Source organism: Acipenser ruthenus, chromosome 10, assembly GCF_902713425.1.
Source record: "Acipenser ruthenus chromosome 10, fAciRut3.2 maternal haplotype, whole genome shotgun sequence".
In the NCBI taxonomy this organism is placed as follows: Eukaryota; Metazoa; Chordata; class Actinopteri; order Acipenseriformes; family Acipenseridae; genus Acipenser; species Acipenser ruthenus.
Window position 1 is genome coordinate 12738164 of NC_081198.1, and position 11217 is coordinate 12749380.

General features: G+C 35.5%; 1 protein-coding gene across 5 annotated transcripts in view; it reads left to right on the forward strand.

The window, feature by feature from the left end:
* The window catches only part of LOC117400899 (DENN domain-containing protein 1B-like), a 93837-nt gene extending 87801 nt beyond the window's left edge, over nt 1-6036 (forward strand). For 3 of the 5 annotated variants that reach the window (XM_034001251.3, XM_059031788.1, XM_034001260.3), the window contains 3 exons: nt 2224-2306; nt 2945-3158; nt 4858-6036. In XM_034001251.3, coding sequence (XP_033857142.3) covers nt 2224-2306; nt 2945-3158; nt 4858-5400 — 840 coding nt within the window. In that variant the 3' untranslated portion in view covers nt 5401-6036. Of the gene's footprint in view, nt 1-2223; nt 2307-2944; nt 3159-3404; nt 3654-4857 lie in introns of those variants that run through there. The other 2 variants (XM_059031789.1, XM_059031787.1) reach the window with 2 other exon arrangements.
* Nucleotides 6037-11217: the final 5181 nt, after the last annotated feature.

Here is an 11217-nt window from a genome sequence, read left to right on the forward strand (position 1 = left end):
CTTTTCAGGCTTTTTACAAGACGTTTCTCAGCACCCTGTATTAAAAATAGACATTGAACTAGGTCTGCAAATGTTGATTTCCTTGTTGGCTGAATTATTCTGTCTAGGGATTAAAAAGAAGTATTGTTTCTTCCAAACTGGTGGTTTGGCCATATTCAATGGCCTTGACTTGCTTTTTTTGGGCCAAAGCTGTATATTAGAACACTGTGAGAAGATTGAGTCACTTGCAAGAAGAAAAAAAAAGGACCCTGTCCCGGTGTTATAGGTTTTGATATATATTTTCTTTTAAAAAAATGTATATGGATTGAATTTAAGACGCACTTTTTAAACAATTTCTTTCTTAAATTTGAGTACTGTATAGTGATGCGTGCATTAAAATCGGCAACTAAAGACGTCACTACCCGAATACACAAGCAGCAACGTGACTTACTGCCGAGAAAAGACGAACAAAAACGTTACTGTCCGATCTCGAATCATCCATGACGTAGAGGCAGCTATTTTCAAAGAAGCGTCATTAGTTTCATAAGGAATTCGAAGAGAAGCTACAATTTCAGTGTTTCGGTATTAGGCTCAGTTCTAACAAACAGTACCAGCTTGGACAGATCAGAATTGCCGATCAAATCCCTGTATTTTTCGACATGCCAAGCAATATAACAGTTCACAAATTGGGAGACAAACAGGTGTGAGTAATCCTGACTGGAAATGAGAAGCAGCACATAACTCAAATGCTCTGTGTGATAGCAGACGGCCGCAAACTGCCTCCATATACATAATTGAGGTTTTATCTTTGTAAATGCATATTTATTTTATGTTTTATTTTTGGGCTGCATCTTAAATTCCAGGGTGTCTTAAATTCAAAGGAATACAGTATTTCTTGTGTGTGATTTGACACTAGATACCAATGTGCTTCTTCTGGCAACACTACACTTTACAATATGTAATGCGCTTATATTTGGAAAGACAGTCTTGGATCTATTGCAGTAGATTCAAAGGGAAAGGATATTTAGTAAAATGTTGCTATAGTGCTGAAAATAGTAAATTCTCAGATTCAGCTACATAAATTACTAGAGTATGTTCCTGTTTGTCTGTTTCCCTGCTATTTCCTTTCTAATAGTAAATCTAAAATAAGTGTGTTTTCCAGACAACAGAGCAAAAGCGTGTTAACACTATAAATCTGTGTTGTCATTTCTAATGTAGTGTTTCCTAAGGTACAGAGAAACGTCTAGTAATTCCCTTTGTTGTGGTTAAGGGAGCCAAGTGAGGTATGGTTGTTATTAAATTAATGATGAAGGGAAGGAAGCATTTGCCTGCCCTTGTTTTTATAAAGCGAATCCAGCGACCTGACTGGCATACTCACTTACAATATGCTACAAGACACAAATTAAGAGGGTAAATAACTGCAAACAGCAGGGCATTGGTGTTATGTAAAGTTCTACTAAATGAGCTTGACAGCGTTTCGCAGGTGCATTTACAATTTCACGTTCCGCAGTACGGCTTGGAGTTGAGATTTATGATCCTGACATTGGAATCCATTAAAACGTTTTTGGGACTTGCAGTCTAAACCCCCTGTAATCACTTTCATTATACCTTCCAGCTATCAGGGAGAAGAGCCTTCACGTTGGAACATATGTTATAGTTTATTTGAATGTGCAGGAGCCTAAATGGCCAGTACACACATTTCTTAACTATTTTAATAGAGCTTGACTGTTAACCCTATCCGTTATATATTCCTTGTGTTTTTATGTATGTATGTGTGTATGCAGGTTTCTTTTTTAAACTACAAAGGCTGTGAATTAAAGTGCTAGCTATGTATCAATCTTTATAAAAAGCAACAATATACAGTTGGGGTGTTTTTAACTTTTTACTGACACTTGTTTAGTGATTACCTTTGATAACGTGGGAAATAGAACTTTATCACTTTTTATTACCCTCATTACATTGTTACTTTAAATGCAGACATGGGATGTGATCTTAATGACAGACAGCAGCTTTGTGCTCCACAAGAACGTTGGACCTGTTATGTTTCTGTTCTTTCTTTTGCCAATTAAAATATTAATACATAGGAGTGTGAAATAAAAAAGGTGCTTCCTAAACTTGAAGTGTAATACTGTCTCAGGTGCCCTCTTTTAGTGGTTTAATCAGTTTGAAGCAGATGATATTACAAGGCTTGTAATAATCAGTGGGTGTACTGTAAAATAATAATTCTACTATTTTTGTACACAGAGAAAATTCCGTCGGCCAAACACAAGTATGGGTTGTGCAGATTTTGCATTGGATGATGATAATGAGATGGATACAGCCAGCAAGTAAGTAGAGTACTTTTTTAAAAAATCAAGTGTGTTAAGTGTTCTTGTTTGTTTAAAATATCTGATTAGGAAAGTAATTGTTGAGTACAGCTCAGATGGGACTGGACTATGTACAGCTATGGCCAAACGTTTTGCATCACCTTATACAGTTAACAGTTTTTGCTTCAAAAGTCGAATGAAACCAGCTGAATAATGTTACGTTAATATATTGAATTACATACCATTTTGTAATTTTCCATATACTTAACAAAACACTGGCAACAATTTAAAAATATGACATTTTGAAATCTAATGTGAAATACTGTACTACTACTATGGCTTCTGGTAGACTTTAGCGATATCATTTTGTAGTTTCTTTGATTACATGATGTTAAACAAAATATCTCAATTACACACACACACACACACACACACATATATATATATATATATATATATATATATATATATATATATATATATATATATATATATATATATATATATATATATATATATATATGTATATATACACATCCTTGTTTAAATAGTACTTTTATAGGTGTGCTAGTTGAACAGTCAAATTACTGTCTCCATTTACTGTATCAAGACTGACCTCTAGTGGACACAGATATACTTGATGATGTTTGTACTTTTAGGTTGTCCTCTGAGGATAGCGGTGAAGTTTCGGCATGTATTGACAATAGTGATGATTCTTGCGAAATGGATTCAGATAAACAATGTACTGGCAAAATGGACCTGCTAGGAGAGATTTTAGACACCCTAAGCATAAACAGCTCCGACCAGGGCAAGCTCTCAGGAGCCAAGAGCTTAGATTTCTTCAGATCAATGGATGACATTGATTATAAGGTGGTAAGTTGTTTCTTTTTTATTTATTTATGTTTCACTGTGGACTGACCACAGTCTTAACATCATATATAATAGTGTTAAAGTACAGATAACTAGAAGAGTTTGGATAACATGGCAAATCACACCATTATGAACTCGCAAATAATTATGCTTATATTAATAATATATGCTCTATTAATAGTTTTGATGAAATTCTTTGTTATAACAATCTGTAATCTGTAAATGTTGCTTACCTCCTCCATTATGAAGGCTTTTGATGATTTTCAATTCAGTCCAAGAAGTTGCTTAGAAGTCACATGCTTTCATAGAAACATGCAAACATCCATTCAAGAAAACAGAATGTGTGCTACAAGTGCTCAGGCACATAAAAACAGTCAGCATCCCCAGGCATCATGCAGCTGAGAAAAGCAATTGGGTAATTTTTTAAATTCCAGTGAGCTATAATGCATTTATTGTTTGTCAAGTGCTGGAGTACTTGTGATATATACAGTATGTGATCATGTCGTGATGTAGTAAGTGTAGACCTTAAAAGCCATCAGTAATGGTTGTTGCCATATAAATAGTTCATCATATTAGTGTTTTCTATGTCCAGGCAAGAGACTTCCAGTACTTTCACAAAGACCACTAAGGCTGTGTTCACACTGGGTCCGTTTAGAGGGATTGGTACGGTTCGGTACCATGATGTGTGAACAGCAAATTCCACTTGGGAAATGAACCGAGTTTTTTTACTGATTTTTTTTTAAAATTTATTCTACATTTAACATGTTTTGACAAGATGACACATTGCAATAAATTCACCCGATGTTTAATTTGTAAACTGTCATTGCGTTATTATACACTGTTATTTTAACAGCTTCAGGGTTGCTACGGCGTCAGTGAATTAAAGAAAAAAAAAAAAAGTCCCAATTTTTTACTGTGGAAATCTGGTAACCTTAAGCTACATGGACATTGCGAGAAACTGAAGCTCTGATAGAAATTTGGTCAGACACTAAAATTCAAGCCGAACTGGACAAAACTCACAAAAATAGTCAAATATATTCAGTCTTTTCTCAAATTACTTTAGGATAACCGTGCAGAATTGCATGAACTGCATTATTCTCCTACTGTAGGCATTATAAAAATGTATTAATTAAATTAGCGAAGTTCTCCCCCAGTGCTTTCTTCCACAGCAATATGTATGAATCTAAAATATGCTGTAGTAAAAACCGGAGCAATACATCAATAGCTGCCATCTTTCAATATACCTTGGAGTGTATTGTAAACGTCTGGTTCACAGACCTTAAACAAAACGAGTGCGCTTGAAAACTACATTGTGTACACAAATGAACTCAGTCTTTAAAAAAAATAAATGGAAAAGGACCAAAAGAAACAAACTTTATCTCGCATCCAAACGATCTTGGTCCCTTTGCTGGCAGATAAGTGTGAACAGCAAACACATTAATACATTATTTCAAAAGAAACAAACCAGACCAGACTGAGTCTGTTTGAAATAAACCCATTGTGAATGCAGCCAATTTTAAATTATTCATTTAAACTAGCAACCCCCCCCCCCCCCCCTCGACCCAGGCTCAACCACAGAGTAGGATCAGTTCATTGTTGTATTGTTGTAAGTTTACGAGCTTTACATTTTTTTATTATTATTATTATTATTATTATTATTATTATTATTATTATTATTATTATTATTATTATTCTCTTCCAGAACAAATCCAACACACCCAGTGAGATCAGCCTCCCCCAGCTGTGCATGAGTGGCAGTGAACACACGGGGTGGAATCTTGGGCAGGATGATAGTGTGCTCCACAGGAAGCACCTTCCACCATCCCCAAGGAGACAGAACTGTGGGGACCCTGGAGATGCATTGTATGTAGTCACAGAAGAACATAGTTTAATTCCTCATGGTCTTCATAAAAAGGACTTATCCAAAATCACAGTGAACTCTGCAGCCCCTGTAGGTTCTCAGAACACCCTAGCCCAAGCAGACTGCTCCAGTGTTGTCCATAGAGACAAACTACCCAAACAAACACTAAAATGCAGCCCAGAGAGTACCTTTCAAGGGCAAAACCCCCAAAAGAAGGGACGTCAGCCATCCGTTTTAGTTCCATGGGAAAAGGAAGACATTGAGGAAGATCTGAAAACGGAAACAGAAGAGAAGGGTCTTCTGGAAGAGATTGAGTCCATGTATCGTATAAGCTCTGCTTTTAATGCTGGTCTAAAGATTTCAGATCCTGGGGAGAAAGCTTAATTATAGTGTTACACAATGGACGTTTTAACATGTGTTTCCAATCTCCAGAAAACTCTCGGCACAGGCGACTAGTTACCCTTTTTTTCTTTTTCTTTCTCATTACAGTTTTCATGTCTTTGTCTTTTTTAATGTTTTTTTTTTCTCTTCTCTGGATGAAGCAGTTATTCGAATTAACATAGTCTGCAAATACATACTATGATGTTGGTTTACAGCTATGACCAAATGTTTTGCATCACCCTATAGGATTAACTAATTTTGCTTCATAAAACCAAATGAAACCTGATGAATAATGTTACGTTAACATAGTTGTAGTTTTCCAAATACTGAACGAAAAAATGACACAAATTGAAAAATGTGACATTTCGAAATCTAACATGAAATACTGTACTATTATTATGGCTTCTGGTAGACTTTCACAATATCATTTTGTAGTTAGTTTCTTTGATTTACATGATGTTAAATAAAATATCAGAATTATGTTCATATAGTTTTATTTTTATTTGTATTCTGTCCCAGTCCTAAAATTGGGGGTGCAAAACATTTAGCCATAGCTGTAGATACAAAGGATTTTCTTAAGAATCTGCGTACTTGCCAACTGCGAAACTGTTCAGCGAGATGCTCGACACGGGGGGGGGGGGGGGGGGGGGGTCATTCGCAAAAAACACTCTCATTATCATATAATAGACATATCCCCCCCCCCCCAACTCAACACGACACGACCATCATGACAGTAAAAACAGACATAATGAAGTGTTCTTACCTTTGTATAAGTTAGTGATCAGCCGCACAAAGAACACAGCATGTGGTTTTCACTAACTCTACTGTGCAGAATAAAATTTTTTTTTTCTATAGGTAAATATCAGGACTTTCCTCCTATGCATCGGGACGCGGGACATTTGCTAGGAAATCGGGACTGTCCAGACCATATAGGGACTGTTGGCTTGTAAGAATCTGTGATACAGCGTTTGCGGTCTTGACTTGATGCTGGTTAGAATGCAAGTATCTACTGAAATTAAGCTTCTCAATGCAATCGAAAGGGATAAATTGTTTTCACCAATTCCTTAGTTAAATGATTAGTGTGTTGCTCTATGATAAAAGGTTTGATAAAACAGAAATCTGTTTTAACTTAAACACTGAATCATAAAATATGTGGGGAAAACTAGAATCGTCTTGGTCCTGTTTGTGTTCAAACATTGGAATTTGTCATTTGGACGAAGACATTTTAGTTATAGTCTGTTTTATATGTTTGGTTTTTTTTCCATTTGCATTTCATTAAGAAGAGAATAGTAAACTTCAGTTGCTTGTTAATTCAGACAAAGTCTTAAAGTATTTATTTGAACTTTTGAACAAGGTACTTAATGATTTTGGAGCAGTATATAGATATCACTGTTTCAAAAATAACTGAATATTTACAGTAGTTTTAGAAATTTTAAAATTGGATATGCATTTTATAAGGACACATTATAGGATACAAGATAAGATTGTGCCTTAAATAAAATCAAGAGCCACTGAATAATATTACTGTGCAGTGTTAATAATATTCATTTTTTGTCCAGGTCTCTTCTACTGATATACAAAAAAAAAACTGTTAGTGTTACTAGACATATTTAAATCCATCTTTGTATGCACATATCATAGGAAGGGTTCAATTTAAACTGGGAACTGATACAGTAACAAAGTATAGTGTTTCACCAAAATGTTTCTCAGGTCTTCGTTATCAATTCTGTAGTTTGTTAGATGGGCGAGGATATACTTGATTGTAGAAACAGCTAAAAAAATAAATGTTTGAACAATGTCAGCTGCATGAGAGCAGTATTTCTTATCCCAAGGAGTTTGCTTGTTGGCGTCTCTTGTCTTTTCCGACTAGACACTTGTGTCTCCTGTGACAAAAATTGCCAGCCTTTTAATATGCCTTCCTAGGTGTTGTCCAGAAATAGAAATATACAAATGTGTCTTTGGGGAAGTTGGTGTGGCTGTTGTAAAGGTCTGTTGGGATATCTTGCTGCTGATGTTTTTTACTGCTAAACATATCTCTCTAGTGAAGTATATCCAAGATGTCAGAAGAGCCAAATAAGAATTGTATTATTTGTTGTGGCAATACATGTCTAGCACCTTTTTAAATATAATTTACTCTCCTATGGAGATAATGTGATCTAATTATTACTATACAAAGTTGCAGAAGATAAAACGATATATACAGTAGTATATGCTGTTCAATTTGTGTGGAAGAAAAAATGGTGTTTCCCAGGATTAAATTATACAATTATTAGTACACTTTTACTGTAATTACCACTGCTCCCCTATCAAATTTCTATATCATTAATGTAGCAGCATATTCTGTTATTACTGTAGTTTAAAGATTTTAATGTGTAAGTGAATGGTAATCCTATATTCAATATGCGAGGAGTTGTGTGTATATGAAGTTATTTATGCAGTTTATTTTAAATTTGACAAGACCGAATCTAACATTAGCTTAGTATAAATATATATGTTTATTAGACTGTATTATCAGCCCTTAACCTGTGAAACACATTATAATTGTTTTAGATCCAAGAAGTCAGGTGACAGTGGCTCACATTGGCATGTTTGTGGAAAGGTCTTAGGAATACATAATAAATGATGCTGTCCATAATGCACTGAACTTAACAAATATAGTTCAGGCTTACGAATTAAAATATTGTTTGCATGTACGGTGCCCACTAACAAGCCGAGCCCTAATGAACATTGTGGCAAACCCACTGTTGTTTGTCTGACCTCAGCAATGCTAGTTATTTGAACAAATTGGTCTTTTTCTGGGTTAACCAAATGCTCTGAAATGTAATCCCAAAATATTCAGGGCTGTAAATACGCAAAAATGGCAAACAAGTCAAGATAGATAGATATATATACACACACACACACACAAACACACTATGTGTGTATGTGTGTGTATATATATATATATATATATATATATATATGTATGTATATATATATATATATATATATATATATATATATATATATATATATATATATATATTATTCAGACCCCTGACCAATTCTCTCATATTACTGAATTACAAATGGTACATTGAAATTTTGTTCTGTTTGATATTTTATTTTAAAACACTGAAACTCAAAATCAATTATTGTAAGATGGCATTGGTTTTATGTTGGGAAATATTTTTAAGAAAAATAAAAAAACTGAAATATCTTGCTTGCATAAGTATTCAACCCCCACACATTAATATTTGGTAGAGCCGCCTTTCGCTGCAATAACAGCTTTAAGTCTTTTGGGGTAAGTATGTACCAGCTTTGCACACAGTGTCGGAGTGATTTTGGCCCATTCTTCTTGGCAGATTTGCTCCAGGTTGTTCAGGTTGGTTGGACGACGCTTGCGGACCGCAATTTTCAAATAGTGCCACAGATTCTCAATGGGATTGAGATCAGGACTTTGACTGGGCCACTGTAGGACATTCACCTTTTTGTTCTTGAGCCACTCCAATGTTGCTTTGGCCTTGTACTTGGGATCATTGTCCTGCTGAAAGGTGAATTTCCTCCCAAGCTTCAGTTTTTTAGCGGACTGAAGCAGGTTCTCTTGCAGTATTTCCCTGTATTTTGCTCCATCCATTCTTCCTTCAATTTTAACAAGATGCCCAGTCCCTGCTAATGAGAAGCATCCCCACAGATGATGCTGGCACCACCATACTTCACTGTAGGGATGGTGTGTCTTGAGGCATGGGCAGTGTTAGGTTTGCGCCACACATAGCGCTTTGAGTTTTGGCCAGAAAGCTCTATCTTGATCTCATCTGACCACAAAACCTTTTCCCACATCGCAGCTGGGTCACTCTCATGCTTTCTGGCAAACTCCAGACGTGCTTTCAGATGGTACTTTTTGAGTAACGGCTCTTTCTTGCCACTCTCCCGTAAAGGCCAGTGTTATGCAGAGCTCTTGATATGGTTGACTGGTGCACCATTACTCCACTCCCAGCCACTGAACTCTGTAGCTCCTTCAACGTGATTGTTGGCCTCTCTGTGGCTTCTCTCACAAGTCTCCTTCTTGTTTCAGTGCTGAGTGTTGAGGGACGGCCTTTTCTTGGCAGTGCCTGGGTGGTGTGATGCAGCTATGCATTTTTATTACTTTATCTCTAACTTCTGTAGAATGCTCTTTGGTCTTCATTTTCCTTCAGATTCACAGCCTGACCAATGATACTTCAACAGTGGGGTTTTTATCCAGAAAATGTGACAGCAACTTTAATGGTTCACAGGTGGAGGCCAATGGTAAGGTAATTGTGTCCTTGTTAGGGCAATTTCTTTCATTGGTGTAAACTGGGAGCTTCCACTGCACAGGGGTTGAATACTTATGCAAGCAAGATATTTCAGTTTTTTATTTTTCTTAAAAATATTTCCTAACATAAAACCAATGTCACCTTACAATAATTGATTTTGAGTTTCAGTGTTTTAAAATAAAATATCAAACAGAACGAAATTTCAATGTACCATTTGTAATTCAGTAATATGAGAGAATTGGTCAGGGGTCTGAATGCTTTTGCAAGGCACTGTGTGTATATATATATATATATATATATATATATATATATAATATGTGTGTGCGTGTGTGTCTCAGTGTGTATCTCTATTGTTTAGGAATCTTAAATGACAATTTGGTATCATGAAAATACATAAGTAAACTGTTACTTGAAACTGAGTAAATGTGTCTTTAATTCAGCCTTTGTTTGTTTGTTTGTTTGTTTGTTTGTTTGTTTGTTTGTTGTGTGTTTTCTCCAGTGGTACTGAATAAAACAAGTTTCCTTATCATGTTTGCTACACTAATAAGTCTCTTATGATTGTAGTTCCATGTATTTGCAGTTGTAACCTTGCTTTGCTTTTGAGGTTTTGATGCATTTGTTCTAAGCAGTGGCCAGTTGAAATGCCACAAGTGTATATTTAATCAAAGTTCTGAAAATCAAATCGTGCATGGCAGCTTATTTACTTCTGTCTCTGTACAATATGAAATGACTCAGGAAGGTTAATATTTGAACGATTTAAATGTCAGCGGTATTTATATCCTGTTTCAATCAAATTAATTGAATAGATCCTGACAGTATGTGCTGAGATACTGTTTATTTTAGTAAGGAATGTTGTTGTTTTAAGTTGTTATACTAACAAGGAAATTGTGTCCAAGCAATGCACAATTCATTTACATATTGTACACATTTTAAGGCAACATTTGTGCCCTATGAAAAGGTTTTAATGACAATGTTCAAATTATCGTCCTGCTGAAGTTTGTTTTTTACGTTTGTTTTTTGCACATACACTGTACTGGTACTGATGCAATGGCATCTTAACTAAGGTTGTATTCATATGCCCACAACAATTCAATGTAATAACAACAATGTAATTCACAACACCGATCAGATACCCAGTGTTGTTCTATGCCTGCTTTAAAACTGAGGAAAAGGGTTACACAAAATAATATCAAAATCTGCAAAAAGGACATGCAGCATACGTTATGAAAATACTACTTTTGTGGGCTACTGCAGTTTCATTATGCTTATTACATAATAGTAAACTGTTGCATCTACATAATTGTTTTTCTATGAGACCTCCCAAGCTGCATGGTGAAGCTGAATTTCTGTTCCTGTAGTCTAGAAGCTGGAAATAATGCAATGTCCCTGTAACGTATCTTATTGACTGAACCTAAAGGTATTATAAATGTAGTGATGTTGCTAGCCCATTGGGGTTGCTACAGTAACCAAATACTGTTGTAGGATCCCCCTCCCCTTATTCGACTTTTACTTACTGTATAGATGTTGAAACCATTTACCACAGTTT